The sequence below is a fragment of the Coregonus clupeaformis genome, chromosome 20, assembly GCF_020615455.1.
Source record: "Coregonus clupeaformis isolate EN_2021a chromosome 20, ASM2061545v1, whole genome shotgun sequence".
Taxonomy (NCBI): Eukaryota; Metazoa; Chordata; class Actinopteri; order Salmoniformes; family Salmonidae; genus Coregonus; species Coregonus clupeaformis.
The window spans coordinates 45,669,561-45,688,087 of record NC_059211.1 but is presented as its reverse complement, the minus strand read 5'-3'; the positions used below and the strand labels follow the sequence as shown (position 1 = coordinate 45,688,087).

The following is an 18,527-nucleotide window of genomic DNA, read 5'->3' as shown; positions in this document are numbered from 1 at the left end:
TTCCCTCGATCCTGACTAGTATCCAAGTCTATGCCGCTGAAAAACATCCTCGCAGCATGATGCTGCCACCATCATGCTTCACCGTAGGGATGGTGCCAGGTTTCCTCCAGACGTGACGCTTGGCATTCAGGCCAAAGAGTTCAATCTTGGTTTCATCAGACCAGAGAATCTTGTTTCTCATGGTCTGAGAGTCCTTTAGGTGCTTTTTGGCAAACTCCAAGCGGGCTGTCATGTGCCGTTTACTGAGGAGTGGCTTCGGTCTGGCCACTCTACCATAAAGGCCTGATTGGTGGAGTGCTGCAGAGATGGTTGTCCTTCTGGAAGGTTCTCTCATCTCCACAGAGGAACTCTGGAGCTCTGTCAGAGTGACCATCAGGTTCTTGGTCACCTCCCTGACCAAGGCCCTTCTCCCCCGATTGCTCAGTTTGGGCGGGCGGCCAGCACTAAGAAGAGTCTTGGTGGTTCCACACTTCTTCCATTTAAGAATGATGGAGGCCACTGTGTTCTTGGGAACCTTCAATGCTGCAGAAATGTTTTGATACCCTTCCCCAGATCTGTGCCTGGACACAATCCTGTCTCGGACCTCTACGGACAATTCCTTCAACCTCATGGCTTGTTTTTTGCTCTGACATGCACTGTCAACTGTGGGACCTTATATAGACAGGTGTGTGCCTTTCCAAATCATGTCCAATCAATTGAATTTACCACAGGTGTACACAAATCAAGTTGTAGAAACATCTCAAGGATGATCAATGGAAACAGGACGCACCTGATCTCAATTTCGAGTCTCATAGCAAAGGGTCTGAATACTTATGTAAATAAGGTATTTCTGTTTTTTATTTTTTATAAATTTGCAAAAATGTCTAATAACCTGTTTTCGCTTAATCATTATGGGGTATTGTGTGTAGATTGATGAGGAAAATGTTTTATTTAATCCATTTTAGAATAAGGCTGTAACTTAACAAAATGTGGAAAAGGGGAAGGGAAGAATGTGGAAAAAGGGAAGGGGTCTGAATACTTTCCGAATGCAGTGTATGTATTTGCGCCCATCTCAGTGAACTAAAACATTGTGGAGGCCTTGACTAAAAACCAATTTATCCTTGATTCGAAAATGTGGTCGGAGGCTCCATATGGAGGTTGTGACACAATTGCGAAGCCTTCAGATGCATGCAGAGGCCAAATCGAGCTCAGTACGCCAACGCCATGCGCCTCCCAAATGTTCTAACAATGCGTAGGGCTCTGTATAGCTCCGCATTGACATGCTTGGTTGACAGTAGGTGGGGACGGTACATCCTATATAAACACAAACTCACTTCCTTGACAACAGCTCTGCACTGCTCCGCAAAGCACAAAAAGTATGAATGCCCTGACTTCTGCTAATCACCGTAAATGCTGCATGGCCAATGCAGACATCGGATTGACCATGCGCCCAGATGCACAATGCACTTCTCTTTCCAGAATGCGCTCTCTCCCGCCAATTTGTGCACATTCATTGTTTCATAACTTCCTTGTGTGAATTGTTTGCGTTTGATTGTTAGTGTATATCAATTCCCCATTACATATATCACCAGTAGTACATTTACCTTTAATTCCTATCATTTCTAATCTACAATGTTTGTTAATTTGGTTAAGGTCATTTATTTTAATGCATTTAATATTATTATTCCAGTCTTCCTGTTCTCATTGTCGGAGTGGACACATTGTTTGCACAGTGCACAACCTAAGCTACACTTGTGAGAAACAAGTTTTGGTTTATTTAATTCAATTTACCAGTTCTGTCAATTTAGTAATTGTATTTTGTTTGGAGCGCTCCTGTCAATGTTGAGTAAGGACACGCATGCATAGAAGTAGGCCTATAGACTACCTGGCCTGCATGCAAATGTAGGTATATAAATGTGCCCATTTGGGGATCTGATAGTATTTCTGATTGGTTTAAAGCACCACCACTAATGACCTGTGGAGCTTCTCAAAGTAATGTTTTCTTCACATCAAACAGCAAGCAAACGAAGTCTGTTTTTACATCCATTGAGAATTACAATAGTTCCTCAATGTATTTGAAAAATCTTTCCAGCTCTCTCCCTTTCGATAACCACTCAGCATGAAAGGTAAAAATGTCATGCTCTGATCCAGTGGAAACGTCATAAAACAGGCTTCTTATCAGTTATCAGTGCTTGATTTAAACTGAAATAGGTTCCAGTACTCATTTTGGGTGCTGGTAATGTTTATATTTAGGTGCAGGAGTTCCACAATACCTTTAAGCTAATGTTCTATAAGAGGAACAGGAGCTCAAGCAGTAGACATTTGAGGTGCAGATACTCAGCTCCGGTGAGCTCCTGCCCAAGTCAAGTGCTGCTTCTTATCCCTTGCACAAATAGTCTACAGCTGTGTCTGTCCTGAGCTCACTGGCACGGGAAACTGAGGGCCCAGAATATGTGTAGCCAATGTGATTTATAGGATATTTATTTTTAATCAGGATATTTTCTACCTGCAGGCTGCAACGTTTTTATTTGTTGGCTTTATGTAGGTTATTTTTACATTGTTGGCAATGGCAATATAAGTTACTTTTTAGGTTTGTATCATTTTAATTTAGATTTGGATGGAATTTTGATTAACCACATGACAATGATTTTGAGATATGAAGACTTTATTATAAATTAAATGAAACTGTTTCACGAAAATGTGCATATGAAAACCATAACTGGCACGCAGATCGGTAGAAATTGTAAGATAAATTGGCATTCCACTTTAGAAAGGTTGCCTACTCCTCTTGTAGCCTATTACCGGCAACTTCAGGAGAGTAATGGCAGAATCTGCGAAAGCCAGCAGGAGCGGGAGGAAAATAGTTGAGTCAGGATTTTGGTTTCTTTCTACGTCTTTATTGTAAGAATATCATACAAAATACATACAATCAGTAGGCTCATCACACAATTGAGACAAGACGTACATTCTTGTTATTCAATACAAGTTATTATCTATACAGACATTTATCTTTCTGATACCAGAAAACCATACCTGTCCATGTATATCCAGTTCAATACTAGTCATGAATGGGCTAGCCTTAATGTATTTCCAAGGCTACACGTACTGTACTGTATGCAGAACAGACCAGTTGCTTTCAGTAAGTGTGTACATATACTGTAGTTAGTAGATGGTATAGTACAGTGATGGGTCCCATAGCCCGTTGTGTCTTCCATTGCACAGGGAGTACACTGCCTGGGGGGGTCAGTAACCCTGGTCCTTGTGTGACATCCTCAGGATCTGCAGTAACAGATCTTGTACCTCCTCATCCATCCGGCCCTGAGGAAGATTCAACAAGTCTCATTCACATCCCCTTAGCTACACAACAACACTTCATATTGCACTGACCCGATACTTCTACAAAGGTGCATAGAGTTGGACTTACCTGTACAGCAGCCAGTAGATGGGATCGGTATACAGCTACGACTTGTCTGTGCTTTCGTTCCCAATCCTGTAATAAGATATACAGTACAGACAGTATACTCCAGCATTCTTTTAACCATGAACGTAGGTATTTGGTATTTGTTTTGGCTCAGTGATGCCCTCACCTGGAGCTCCTTGGAGAGTACAGCCACTCTGTTCTGCAGCGCCACCTGCTGGCCAGGGTTCACAGGGGGGACTCTCTCAGAGTGGGAGTGAGAGGAGTAGTGGGAGGAGGAGAGTCCCAGAGGAGGACTCAGAGCACCCAGAGCCTCCTTCAGACGGAACACCTCCTTAGACAGCTCCATTATCTACACACAACAAGAGAGGGAGGGAGATCACAGATCCCTTCATTTCCCATTGTCTTTTTCTCAGTTCCAAATCACACTCATGCCCTCACCCTTCAGCACTATGTGTAGATCTAAATGGAGTGGATAGTAACATGTCACAAATTCCACCCAGCTTGCCAGAGGGCAAGGGGTAGGTTGCCTGATGACTTATACTGAATTTAATTCCACTGCTCTATTTATCTATCGCTACTTACATTCAGTCTGAGACCGCCGTCGTAAAAGTAGTTTCTGCTGATGTTAAAGTGAGGGGCGTTGTACAAAACAAATCGTCTCTAACTAATCAGAGTATCAAAGCCAATGACTATTTCCGAAACGCCGCTTTACCCTCGTGTGTTCAGGCTTTGGCCCAACCCATCAGTTTCTTTGACCAATCAAAACGGTTTGAATGTGTTCGCATTCTAGAAGTCGTCAGGGAGGAGATCAAATCCAGACTCATCATGGAGAAGAAACATTAGTGGGCGTGGCGCTTGGCCAGAGCGATGTGGATGGGTAGCCAGGTCGATTTCGAAATAAAGTACAGGGTAGCTCAATTTAACTTCTACCATCTGTGTCCCTGTCTCACCTTGCGGTCCTTCTCCTTGACCAGGCCCTGGGAGTCCTGGATGTCTTTGTGGAGCTCCTGGACGTGGCTGGACTGGGCCTGCAGGTCAGCCAGTTGCTGCTGCGCTGTGGCCAGCTGAGCCTCGGCCACCTGACGTTCACTCTTATTAAACAGAGCTTCGCGCTGCACCTGGAACACCTGTTGGGAGGGAGACCGGGAGAAAGAAAGATGTTTTATTGTCACACACCGGATAGATGCAGTGAAATGTGTTGTTTTACAGGGTGAGCCATAGTAGTACGGCGCCCCTTGAAAGGGATGGGGGATAGATAGATGACGTAAGGGAAAAGGGAGAGAGACAGCACGTCCATGGCCATGAAAACAAAGGCTGCAGGGAGATATAGAACACACACATAAATAATGCAAAAGGAGAAAGGAAGCCCTGGTGCACATCAGTTCGTCCGCTATTGTGGCAACAGTCCAACCTGTAGTCTGTAGCATGTGGTTTGTAGTTAACGTTTCAGTCTCTAACTTTCTTCAAATTATCACTATTTTGGTAAACAAGAACAAAAACATCACACACACACACCTCGGTGCAGGTCTTCTCGTGTTTGCGTGTGAGGTCGTTGAATCGGGCGGTGAGTGTGTTGATATCGGCCTGCAGTGAGAGGCGCTGGGACTCGTGGTCCTCCTTGGACACCAGGCCCTGTTCCACAGCCTTTTGGGACCTCAGATCTCTCAGCTCTGTCTCCTTCACACTCAGAGCATCCTTGGCCTCCGCCGCACTGCTCTCACTGGCCTGCAGAGCGCGCTGCAGCTCCGTCTGATACAACAGGAACAGTAGACAGCATGAAGTCAGGAAGTACTACTTTCATAGCACTGTCAAAGATTTTTATAACTAACCCAAGATAGAACAGAGCCTATCATTTTCAATGGGAGCAAATTAATCCTAGTGGGCAGAACAAATAAGGAGGTGGGCCGAGCCAAGCACGAGCTAGTGAGATCCTATTGGTGCATTCTATAATGTTTTTGCATATTTCCATTAGGGAACGCCTACTCTATGAAGTGTGCGTGTGTGCAATAACTCAATTTGCCCTTGCACTCCTAAACAACTAAATTTTTTAAAAACTTTGGCAAAGGGTAAAGTCCACACAACGCAGTCCACTCTGTTTTTTTCAGATTCTAGTTTTGGAAACAGAAAACTGTATGGAGATCAAATGTTTCATAGATGAGAAAATTTGCAGAATGTCGGCCAAAATCCATCTTGCTCCATCTTCTACTGTAATGTAGGCTACTCAGTCCCTCCAGGACTTCGGCGGGATTTTTTGTGATATTTGCTGGCAAAAATGCTTGATTTTGCTGGGGTAATTCTGACATTTTGCATGGCAATATGCAATGATTTTGTTCAATTTGTCACGAAAATGCGCTGACGAGGGAAAAAGTTTGTTGACACGTGGCTTGATTGAACCATATTATGCAGTAAATGTGCAGTGATTGGTTGAAATTGCGAGCCCTTTTTTTGTACTGCGGTGATGTATCAGTTTTTTTGCGATAAAATTGCAATGATTTACTGTTTTATGCGGAAATAGTACGGTGATTGGTCAAATATAATAATATGCAGGGATTGGTGATTTTGCAAAAATAAATTGCGATTTGCAGAATCGCGGAATCCTGGAGGGACTGGCTACTGTATGTGATTGACAGAAGTGGGCCGTACGTGGCCAAATGTGGGTCCTACATGATTCTGGCGGTTAGTTATTTGTGCTAAAACATATGTTGTATTTACGATAGCCTAATATCCATTTACTTAGGACCTCAATATATATGATCCGAGGATAACTCCCTCGTCGTTTGCATGCATCTCTCTTCAAGCTAACCTTAACTTTGTTGTGCTCCTCTCTGGGTATAAGCTCCTGTTGTGTGGCCTGTAGCCGGGCCTCTAGCCTAGCCGTCTCAGTCTGGGCATGGCATCGCAGGGCCCTTTCTGCCTGCAGCTCCTGGGCTGTCTGGGCCAGCTGCTCCGACAGGGCTGATAGCGCCTCTGTGTGTTGGGACAGGGATACTGCGTCTCTCATGTTTAGGGTGTCCTGAGCCCGGCCCTCGCGTTCCGCACACAAACAGTCCAGAGCCTGAGCTGCTTCCTGCCTAGCCACCTCCAGTTCCTCTCTCACCCGTCTCAGGGAGCGCTCTAATTGGAGAGAATAAATATCACAGACTTAGAGAGTGCTCTGATTGGACAGAACTGTCGCCACAAACTCAGAGAGACATGAAAGTCATTACATGACAGCAAATGAATTGTTATAAACATGTTATTGAAAGCTTAGCACTGTGATTGACTACAGTGAAATAAGATGATAGATAAGGTACAGAGAACATTATAACACCGGAGTATAACAGTAACAAGACACCAGGTAGACACCAGGGAAACACCCACCTGATGTGATGGAGGGCTCTGACCCCTCTGACCTCTCTTCCTCCTCCTCTTCCTCCTCCTCGTCTCCCTGGTGGTGTGTGGGGCTGGGGGGCCGTAGTCTCTCCAGCTCCAGTAAGGCCTCGTTCAGTCTCAGGCTGGCCTCAGCTCTCTCCCTGGCCAGCTGCTCACACTGCAGACCCAGGGTCACCTGCACCTCATCCAGCTCCGTACGGGGCACACACTGCCTCAGCTCCCCCTCCAGCTCACCAACACGCCCCTGCAGCCTCCGCACCACCTCCCCTTCTGGCTTTACCACTCCCTCTCTCCTTCCACCTGCTCTCTCTGACTCCTTGCTCTCCGCCAGGGCGGCTTCAAGCTCGCTCACCCTCTCCCTGAGGCTCCTCACTGTCTCACTCTCCCCTCCTCCGTCCTCCTTTATGCCCTCTTTTTCTGTTCCTTTCTCTTCCAGGGCTGCCTGTAGTTCCTTAACTTTCTTTCTCAGCTGTTTGACTGTGTCATTGTCCCCTGCGCTCTCGCCCTCACCCTCACTCTGTCCCTCCCCCTGTCTCTCTCTCTCTCTCAGCTGCTGCGTCTCCTGGCTCGCCCCCTCCGTCTCACCCACCGTGCCCCCGTCGCCCCCCGCCTGTTCCACGGAGTAGACCCCAAGGTGCACCTGTTCTCTCAGCTCCTCCAGTTCAGACTGGGAGTGGGCCAGCTGCTCCTCCAGCCCACACAGCCTCTCCCTCAGCTCCTTACTGCTCTCCCCCTCCATCTCCTCTGTCTGCTCCTTCCCCTCTGCTCCTGACTCCCCCTCTCCTCCCCCTTCCACCTCCTCACACCTTCAGAAAAGACAACAAACATCAGAAGTGAAGTGAAGTGAAGTGAGAGGTTTAACTATGGTTGTAGAGGCATATTATGTTAGCTAGAATCTTCTAATTACAATACTGTGGCTGGCAGGGTTCAAATTTCACACCAACTCTTAAATAGTGGGCTTAAAGATGCTAAAAATAGTGGGCTGGACCAGTGTTAATATGTTGAACCCTTATGGGGGTGTCCATGTTGATTTATTACTGTAGTCCTTACCGGGGTGCCCTTATGATAGTGCTCAGCACCCCAGGGCACCTCTACAAATGGAACTTCAACCCTAGTGGGTGGTGTAAATGTGACATTTTAGTCATTTAGTAGATGCTCTTATCCAGAAAGTATAAGGTGGCTGGTGTAAGATGGTGTGGTGTTAATCCTTACCCCTGTTCCCCCATCATGCTGGAGGCCTCAGCTGAAGCCTGGGCCTGGGAGTAGTGCTCCTGCAGAGCTTCAAACTCCCTCCTCAGGGAGTCATACAGAGCCATGGGGACAAAGTCTGGGCCGGATGTCTGCATGTCAGTGTCATCTTTCTCAAACATCTCCAGCATCTGCAAACCACACAAGATCACAGTGACATGTATATCATAGGTTAAGCATCCTATTTTTATGTCAAAACTTTATCAACTCAAGTCGCCAGTCACAGAACTCCTCTACTCCTCCTTGGTGACAGGTTGAGACTTTATACCAGCCTTTGTACTAGCCCTCATGCAGTACACAGCCTCAGACACACCCTCCAATGGTAGCCTGGCTGTAACCCTTTGTCCCAATTCTGTCTATTTGTACAGACCATGACCCAGTTAGTGAAGAATGCCTGCAACCAGTCTCTGTGCCTCTCTGTGGTGCTATTATTCTATTTCTAGCTGGATGCTGCATCATAGACCTATAAAGTGGTTATGACTAATGGTCCAATCTGACGCTGCTCAGCCAGCCTTGAACCAGCAGCATCATCAGTACTGCTCTCGACTCTGAAGGGCCTTTTTATAACTCCCTCTCTATCAATTCATTAGCTTATGGTGTGTGTGTGTTTGTGTTTGGTGTGTGTGTATGTTTGTTACCTGCACTTTGAGGACCAGCTCCTGATTCTGTAAGGCCAGCTCCTCCAGCTGTCTGCGTAGCTCAGCCACAGTGTCTGGGTCTGCAGGACCAGGAGAGGTGGGGTTGAGGGAGTCTGCCTCCCCCTCGTCCAGAGCATAGGGAGACTCTCTGGACCTCCTGGAGAGCAGCTTCTCAGCACCTTCAAGATAGACGGGGGTAAATCAATGTCATATTTTGATGAACAAAACATCAGCCATTGCCATGTCAGTAGCTAGAATTTGAGTGATGATTCATCATCTAGGTATGACTCTCATTAGGCTGCTACAACCTAGTCCATCTATCCAACATTTGGTCAATTTAACAAATATTACAAACTGCTAGCAGTATTCCCTCTCTCCCCACACACACCTGGGAAGTCCAGCATGTCGTCATCTGAGTCACTGGCTCCGATCCCCTGACCTGCCTTCAGCTCCTCCAGCTCAGTCTGCAGCCTGTCCCGCTCTGCCTCTGCCTGCTGCAGACGCTCTCTCAGCTGAGTCAGCTAGCACAGGGAGAGAGTGAGTTCACAGCAGATTTCTTTTCAGATATTTGAGAGGTTTTCTAGGCGTTTGAGCTTGAGCTCAGGCTGGGAAGTTAACCCTACATGTAGTACCTCCTCCAGGGCAGTGTGGGCGCTGTTCTGCTGCTGCTCCAGACCTTTGATCTTCTGGAGCAGACGTCCCCTTTCCAGACGCAGCCTGCGGATCTCCTCAAACACCTCCTCATCCTCCTTCTCACAGACACACACATGGCAATACATATCAGTAATATCACAGTCGCACAGCAGCACCATACTCATTAGCAGTCTCAAATTGAATACAGTAGATAGTCATTCATTATGTATTGTCTGTTACTGTCTGCTACAGTCATAAATATTGATCCTCAAAATTGATATCTAAAGATGAGTACTTTGAATTGAGATGTGTTAAGGTTGTATACCATAAGTATAAGCATATTTTATCTCCTGTATGTGTAGGTGCTATTAGGGTTGCAAAGGGAGGGTATATTACTGGTAACATTTACCAGTAAACTAACTGAATTTTGCTAACTTTCAAGGATTTTATGTAATTTATCACATTACATCTAGTGGCCTTTTTGGTTAATTCAGATTATCACAGGTGTCTGTAATTATGTCTGGCCTTCTATGTGGCCTTATCTCTTGTGAAATATAAAATTGAATGACAAAGCTGTAAAACATTATCCTAAATATAACCCATCAACTTATTGAATAACATTGATGTTTAATATGAGGGTTTCAGCATGCAATATCCTTTATATTTTTTACACTCTTTTATATATTTTACTAGCTATGTCAATAGGTCTTTGTTGTAAATATTTTGGCGCCAAACTGGTGGCAGTTGTGAAAAAAGTAAATACATTTTTTGTCATTTAGCAGATGCTCTTATCCAGAGCGACTTACAGTTAGTGAGTGGATAGTTGGAAGAGTTGCAGAGTTAATTGAAAATAATGCCTTTGTTGATTAGATAATCTTTTCATTAATTGGGCTATTTACTCTTGAACCATCTACTAGAAACTTATGGAGAAATATATAAAAAATGAAAACTTTATATGAAAACATAAAAAAAAAAAGTTATTCATGTTTAATTACCATAGTTAGCATAGATTGCCATAGATTACCTATTAATTACCAAAATTGCCGAACATTTCGGTAACTTTGGTAAATTACCAGTAGTTTTGCAACCCTAGGTGCTATGCATACAGTATGCAGTGGCAGGGGCCGTAACTCACAAGGTTAGCCTGAGCAGGGCGCTGTGTCTCTGGGGACTGAGGAGGTGGAGACGGTCTCTTGGTCTGGGTCTCAGGAGAGGCAGGGGGAGGAGGGCTCTGGGGGGCAGGAGATGGCGGAGAGCCCTGGAACATGGTTATCAAAGTTATTATGAGCATGATTATCTCAGCTTAGCATTAGTAAGAATCATACAAAAAGCATTTTGATATGTCAAAGTAGCAACTATGTCATCCATCTCTGGAGCTGCAGTTGTACCTGGGGAGGGGAGCGCGGTGGAGGGGGGGCTTTCCTCTTGCGGGGGGTCGTACCCCCTGGTAGGGGAGGGGGAGGAGGGGGCTGTCTCTGGAGGCACAGACAAGCAGAAGGAACAGGGGAACAGGGGAAAGGGGGAAAGCAGGAGGAGAGGAGCAGCAAGGTCAAAAACAAAGCCAAGCAGTACTGTAGCCTAAAATGTCTTGTCATGAGATTTTTGTGTTGTCCTTGTGAGATGTTACTTCAGCTCAAAAGTTGTTGTTGTAGATTGAAATTGTGATAAGAAGTTGGTGTTCGTTCCTATGTCGTAAAGTCTGTTATGTACAATTCAGTAATACTGGCTATGTTTTCACATGAATGTGTAGTCAATGAAAATGAAAACGAAATGATGAGTGGTAAGTTACCTCTTCGCAATTGCCCTCAGTGGCTATGTATGCATGGGGAGAGACAAACAGCAAGGCCTTTTAACCTCTGGTCCATTGAGATTCAACACACACACACACACACAAACAAACACACACATAATGATTTACACTGCAGTTAAAGCTAAAAAGCATACCCACTACCCACAAAAGCATACCCCAAAAAGCATCATAAAAAATCCTCCAATATCCTGTCTCACACAGTATCCCACCACACAACAGCCCTACTGTAAGCTGTAAGCTGTAAGCTACAAGACTCCTCATATATCAGATACACAAGTCACATTTTAGGCACTGCTCTGCCTTCATTCACCTCCATTTCAAACGAAGCACACATCTGTTTTTCGTAAATCAGCAAGCCTTTGTTTAAAGATAAAAGTGCAGCAAGCCTTCCCTCTCTGTTTCAGCCTGTAACAATTACCCCCAGCTGTCCCCTTCTTCCACTTCCTCACATTACAGCAATTTTCTGGGGGACCAGATTGAGGCCATAAACCAGACCATAGAATTACAACTGATAGAAAGGATAAAGCACCATGGATTTTGGTACAGTACACCCAATAGCAGACATCGTTTTGTGGCAGTTACCATGCCAATTAAATAAACATTTGAAACGGTACACCAAATATGGCCTCCATACACCCAGCAGGGAATGTTGATTTGAATTAGTTTATTCTATCAATTATAATTCTGTGCACCAGACTGCCAGTGCCAGAGCCCAGAGTAGGGCTGCAGAGCATTGTCAGGGTCGATTCCATTTCAATTCACTCAGTTCAGGGGGTGGATGGAAATTCCAATTCAACCATTGTAAAAATCCTATTTGAAATGGAATTAAGCTCAATCCTGCTGCAGTCGGCAGGTGAGACAACCAAAGGTTACCGTTGGTTACCTGGAGCTCCGTTTTGCAGCAGCTGTGCGATGTGCTGGTTGCCGGTGGTTGCGCCGTAGTGGGCTGTGTGGTGTCCGAGGGCGTCGGCCAGATGTGGGTTAGCCCCTCCCCTTAGCAACGCCTCCACAGTCTCTGCACTGTCACTCTCACAGGCCAGCATCAGGGCTGACCTACAACACAAAAACCATAAGATCAAGAACATAAGAGCAGCACACATAACATACACTTAGCCCCTTATGAAACACTGCAGGTCTATGTGGCTACATAGCCAGCCATCACCTTTGTCTTATGTTCACAGTTTGTTTTGCATAAGTTTACATTTACATTTGAGTCATTTAGCAGACGCTCTTATCCAGAGCGACTTACAGTTAGTGAGTGCATACATTTTCATACTGGCCCCCCGTGGGAAACGAACCCACAACCCTGGCATTGCAAGCGCCATGCTCTATAAACTGAGCTACAGTCAATCTAATACAAAGCATTGTTTGTTGTGTCTTGTTGAAGTACCTGCCCTGGCTGTCCTGTATGTTGGGATTGGCTCCTCGGTCCAACAGGAAAGCACACAGCTCCACTCTGCTCATCTGGGCTCCTAGGATCAGCGGGGTCGCCCCATCCTGAGATAGACGAGGCCACAATGACTTAACATGGTTGATTTAATCATGTGTTTTAGTAATTGTCTGTAACAAAACCCTGCACACCCTTTAGCTCTCCAGGACCTGGCTTGGTGACTGCTGCTGTACAGAGGCAGTCTAAGGCCAATGCCACTTACCCCATCCTGGGCATCCAGACTGGCCTTGAAGTCCCACAGAGTCTCAGTGCAGGACAAGCAGCCGCTCACAGCTGCAGGAAGATGGACAGACAAAAATAGTGAGACAAATGGAAGGTATAAAATGGTTGAGTTGTTTACAGTGTTACACATGTAGTGCTGTAATCAATTGTATTATACAGTAGCTAGTACATTGCAGACCTGCGTGATGCAAAGCTGTCCGGCCAAAGCTGTCTGTGGAATCTACAGGCAATCTCTCCTGTGGGAGTATGAGACGTATTCACCAAAAATGCATGATAACTGCATACCTTATTTTCCATGTATCGTAGTAATATTAACTGTGTCTGACTGTCTATTGTACCTGTAATAGTCTCTTCAGGCACTCAGGCTGGCAGTTCTTGGCTGCTAGGTGAAGGGCACTGAAGCCTTGGGGTTGATAAGGCCATTTCAATCACCAAGAGAGAGAAGGAAAGAATGAGGGTAGCAAGAGAGCATGTTGTAATTGTTTTGACCAGTTATAGCCACAAGGCGTTACCTTGGCGGTCCGTGACACTGAACGCGTAAACAACATGTTCAGGTAATGAGACTGTCATCTCACCTGTGCCATCTGTCATGTTAATGTCTGGCCCGTGAGCCAGGATGACCTCCAAGCAGTCCAGACGACCCCGAGACGCACAGAGATGGAACCTACCAGGAAGAGATCATGTCCTTATGGTGATGAAGATAATCAACAAGAAGATCATCAACAAGATCATCGACACTAGTAGTAATGCAACAAAGAAAGTAGAGAGGAGAATTTCAACTATTTACCCCCACAGTGACACAGCTTGAACAGTAAGGGCCGTTTCGTGGCGCATTTAAACCTAGTCCTAGACTAACAAGCAAGTTCAATCACGATTCTCCATTGAAAGTGGTTCTTAGTCTAAGACTAGGCTTAATCTGTTTCCGGGAAACTGGCCCTAAATGCTGGTACTTACGCTGACTTTCCCTCCGCGTCCAGTTTGGTGGGACAAAGTCCCTTCTTCACGATCAGGGCGGCTACCTTGTCTGGCTCATTCTGCTCCACAGCCTGCAGTAGTCTCTCATCGCTCTTACTCCAGTCCTGGCTCTAAGGGGACAGGCACTGACGGGTTACAACTCAGTCGCAACCTGGAACTCATGATCAGAGCTAACCAAATGACAGTACATCCAGTACAGAGTAGACGCGGACTCCTATCTGATTACATACTATACAAAGATCTGAGTGATGACTATACGTCTAGATGAGACTACCAAATCTAATACTGTATGCCTCGTCGAAGTGAAATGACGATGGACATACGGCACAAGCTGATTGATTGCTTCTATGGTACATTACACACAGTATACAACATTTCTTTTTAACTGTTTTTGCCAGAAAAAGTAACCCTTTGAGAGAAAGTACAATGAAAAGACAGCTGAGGTCAAACATATGTAAAAGAGAGGGTACCTACCACCAGTAAGCTGAAACAAGGACAGAAATAACGCTTCATCAGGTTCAGAGCTGACGATCGATAGAGCTAGGAGGGATCCATAGACCCATAGAACTGTGCACTGCCTGACCAGAATTCTGACACACATAAACATACACACTACTCAACCGCCAATAGGCCTTAAATACAGCATCAGAGTTTAGCACTAACTTAGCACTGACTAAATGACAAAGCATAAATGCATAGCATAAACCTCACTGAAAACAATCGACAACCCCATGCGTGTATCAAAACAGAACCATGATGATGCACCTACTAAAGATAAACATTAGGCTATACATCCTTGCACAAACACACACACACACTGCTCTAGCCCTCTGAGTCTCACGATAACATCGCTCTCCATACGCAGTGCTCTGCTCTCTCAGCCAAAACCCCTTCCCCTCTTCCTGTGCTGCTGCTCTCAGGGACCTACGTACTCAGTCTGCAGTCTCAACCTGGCACACAAACTCTCTCTCTCTGTCTCTCTCTCTCTCTCACACACACACACACACACACACACACACACACACACCACCCTCTTTTGGGGCCTTTCTTATTTAGCACACCAGCCTAGTCTAGTACTGTCTTCTCTACCTCCTCTCGCTCCTCTCACAGTCTGTCCATTTGTTTCAGTCAGCTCTCTCCCTCCCTGTGCTGTCCTACTTGGGCTTGGCAGCCCAGCCACACTCTTTCTCTGGGCCTCTGTGCTTCAGGAGAAGATGAAGGCTCAGCAGAAACAGGAGAAAAGAGCTGGCTGGTACAGGGCTGGTTGTGCCTGGGTAGGGCAGAGGGGACACGCTGATAATTTTTTTTAAATAAAATGTTTTATTGTCACACACACCGGATAGATGCAGTGAAATGTGTTAAAGTACGTCATCCCTGTAGCAAATAAAGGTTAAGTGCCTTGCTCAAGGGCACATTGACAGATTTTTCACCTTGTCGGCTCAGGTATTCAATCCAGCAACCTTTCGGTTACTGGCCCAATGCTCTAATCGCTAGGCTACCTTCCGCCCTGTATATACTATAGAATAATAACATCTTGAATTAACTCTCATCTGACCTGGACACAGCCACTTACAGCATTAGAAGTAACTGTCACAATAAGTGAAATAATATAATCTATTATTTTATTAAACTGAGATGAGGTCATAAAGTAACTATATCCTTTTTTGTTTGCATTATGCATTGTTCTATCAAATGATTAACTCTATAGAAAAGAGGGCAGGGTATACCAACAGTAATAACCAGTTAAGTAGGCTGGATCTATTCCCTATAGTGTGCTTATGTGTGGTCTGTGTGTGACCAACGTCGTGAGACAAATTAAGATGGATGATAAGCTACCTGACTGGTGCTCAATCTAGTTAATAAAGTGTGATTCCCCCTCTCTCTCCCTCCGTATCTCGCTCTCGCTCTCGCTCTCTGAATGAAAATCTGAGCATCCCTCCCAGTGAGAGGGTTAGTCATCGACTGATTAATAACTTACTCTGTTCTCTCTCAGCTTCACCCCAGCAGAGCAACCATATCACTCAGGCTCGGGGGATCTCGCACTAAAACAGGCCAAGGCACACAGGAGTTGAATTTCTACTCAGAGCTTAGAGCTAACTGCAGTACTGTATAGCATAGCCACACACCGCTATAGCTACCAGCTACTAGCTACCAAACACAAGGCTCCAGTTGCTTAGACATTTAAGACATTAGGCAATACAAAATTAGTACAGACTGGTTCTTGTCTTGGGATTGATTACTTTATTTTCACCCTGACATTACAACCACCTGCATAATGGGATGGGGACGATAGCAGGAAATGAAGGATTATTTGAATGTGTGTGTGTGTGTGTGTGTGTGTGTGTGTGTGTGTGTGTGTGTGTGTGTGTGTGTGTGTGGGCTGAATAATTGAAGGCTACCTGAGAGCTCTGGTTCCAGCATCATTCTGCAGACTGGCCTGCTCCCCTGCTGCTCAGTGATACTGACACCCAGCACAGTGCCCCCCACACACATACTGCCTGTCAGCCCTGGGACCCACACACAGATAGCCAGCAGACAAAGAACAGCCTAGCACCACCGATAGCAGTCAATATCAGGTCAAAAAAAAGTTTGAATAATACGTTTTACTGCACCTAAATATACCTCCGAAGTCTAAATGTAACCTGACTCAGTGTATGTAGATATCAGTGCATTATGTGGATGATTTTGTAAGAGAGTCTCCAACTCTTGCCTCTTACCTCATTCTTCTTAAACTTTGCCTTGAGGCTCTTCATTTTGCCTTACTTCACTTTGCATCCAGAAAAGGGAAACTGAAAAGAAATACCCCAATTCACTCACCATAGCATTTAAATCTACCAAACACATGTGGGTTGCTAGCTTTTAACGTGCATTCACACAGGTGTCCCTTTGCATAGCATACAATACAACAATAACCAGGTTTGATGGAGTCTTGTGTGATAAACCTCCATATATTTTTTAGAATGGCATCATCGAGACATAGGGCTATTCTCAGTTTCATTTAAGAAACATTTTGCATTTTGGTAAACATAACTAATACATTTACAGTTAATATTACAGTCGTAATAAATAGTTAATATGCATGTAGTTGGCCTACACACATTAGTCAAAATCCCTCAAAATTATATTGGTATAGAAAGAAATACCTGAGGTAGAGTGGTGTTGGAGGGGGTTGCTTCTGTCCCATGAGTCGCCTGCTGCCGCAACGTACACAACTGATCCATCCCTTTTGGACTTTCAAATGCACCTGCCCTTTTTCCAGACCCTCCAATCACCTATGCGACAGAAGCCGGATCGGATTTTGATTGGCGGGTGTATATGACAGATTTGGTATGGTATGCATTTTTTGATGTAGATATTGGAATAACTCATATTTATCACTTGAGGATAAAGATTCCAATTTCATATAAAATAAACATAATTTATCATTAGAAATAATCTGGTTTATTGCGATAAACCATGTTTCACTGCATTGCAGTTTGTCGTCACAGAGAGTCTTGCCGCATATCCCAAATTGTAACAGTGTAACGTATTACGTCAAATGTTGCAGTTTTGGATGACTTCGGAACTTGGATACACTCTTTAATACAGTATAGCCAATCACTAAGACAAAAACAAGAAGACGTAGCCAATCATGATAATTAGGGGGTGGGATTTAAGATCAGGCCGGAAGGACAGTAGAGCACCAGGACAAGAGAAGGAGAAGAAAGTAAACAGTGTTGCCTAATAAAGTCGGAAAAGTACAAAGCACTTTAAACGAAATTTGGCTTGTACAGAGAGTTGGGTAGGTTAGCTTACATTAAAGTAAATATTCATGTTTTCTTGTAAAACATCACATTTAACTGAACATGGCTCAGACAATTATAACACTATAAATAGACCTACACTAATTTGCATTGAACTAAAATATCTATATCTAATTGAAACTACTGGACATTCTGTGTATAACCCTCCAAAGCAAATCGAATTATCCCTGAAATCTGTTCTTTACAGCAGGATGCATGTGGCTATGACTGCGTTTACATAGGCAGCCCAAATCTGATATTTTTTTCACAAATTGGTATTTTGTCCAATCACATCGGAAACACCGTAGCAACGCGTTATATTTTGCAGCGAAGGCTGCAGCAGAAGCGAACTCCAGCAAATAAACACAACATTGTTTCACATTCTTTAATAAAATACTCATAAACAGAAACAGGCAATAGGCTACAGATGGCTTCACTGTTTCTCCACCAACGATGTACTGTATCTCGACAACGTTGAGTGCGCGGGGGTCTGAACGCAGCGTATATAGTACCTTGCACAAAAAGTTTGGGTTGACAAGACCAATTTGTGAAAAAAAGATCAGAATTGTGCTGCCGGTGTAAACACAGCCTATGTGGATTGCCCCAGATCAGAGACCTGAATGGTGGACAGCAGAGCACTTTAGCCTGTCTCTGGGACCTCTGGTGTCGCTGGTGCGGGAGAGACACATACAAAAGGATCAGTACAGACAAAACCATACCAGCCAAACAGTCAGGTCAGCCCCCTGCTACATGTATCACATCGTATTTAATCAGATAAATGATTGAATCGGTGTCTGTCATTATGAAAATGATGGAAACAGACTGTACTTTATGCAGTTCTTTCAAATCACCAAGAGATGGCGATACATGCCAATCATTACATTTACTATGTTGTTACTGGCCTTCATTGATGATTGTGCTATAATTATTTCCACGCAAATGGATTTTCATTCAATTGGATTTCATTTGAGTCCTTGGTGGAAAAACCAGGCATGTT

General features: G+C 44.6%; 2 protein-coding genes across 2 annotated transcripts; both read right to left on the bottom strand.

The window, feature by feature from the left end:
- Positions 1 to 2,854: 2,854 nt before the first annotated feature.
- LOC121532911 (ankyrin repeat domain-containing protein 24) lies at positions 2,855 to 7,511 on the bottom strand. Its single transcript, XM_041838705.2, has 7 exons — positions 6,761 to 7,511; positions 6,204 to 6,514; positions 4,916 to 5,149; positions 4,351 to 4,527; positions 3,567 to 3,749; positions 3,404 to 3,469; positions 2,855 to 3,297 (listed from the first exon to the last, which is right to left on the bottom strand). The coding sequence occupies exons 1-7, from the start codon at positions 7,509 to 7,511 to the stop codon at positions 3,223 to 3,225; spliced, it is 1,797 nt and encodes a 598-aa protein (XP_041694639.2). The 3' UTR covers positions 2,855 to 3,222.
- A 464-nt stretch (positions 7,512 to 7,975) lies between these two features.
- On the bottom strand, positions 7,976 to 14,607 carry LOC121532910 (ankyrin repeat domain-containing protein 24-like). The gene is made up of 14 exons (XM_041838704.2): positions 14,590 to 14,607; positions 13,728 to 13,858; positions 13,349 to 13,437; positions 13,112 to 13,176; positions 12,952 to 13,009; positions 12,754 to 12,824; positions 12,492 to 12,598; positions 11,985 to 12,154; positions 10,680 to 10,735; positions 10,427 to 10,549; positions 9,291 to 9,410; positions 9,047 to 9,179; positions 8,659 to 8,837; positions 7,976 to 8,151 (listed from the first exon to the last, which is right to left on the bottom strand). The coding sequence occupies exons 1-14, from the start codon at positions 14,605 to 14,607 to the stop codon at positions 7,981 to 7,983; spliced, it is 1,491 nt and encodes a 496-aa protein (XP_041694638.2). The 3' UTR covers positions 7,976 to 7,980.
- Between the last annotated feature and the right edge of the window lie 3,920 nt (positions 14,608 to 18,527).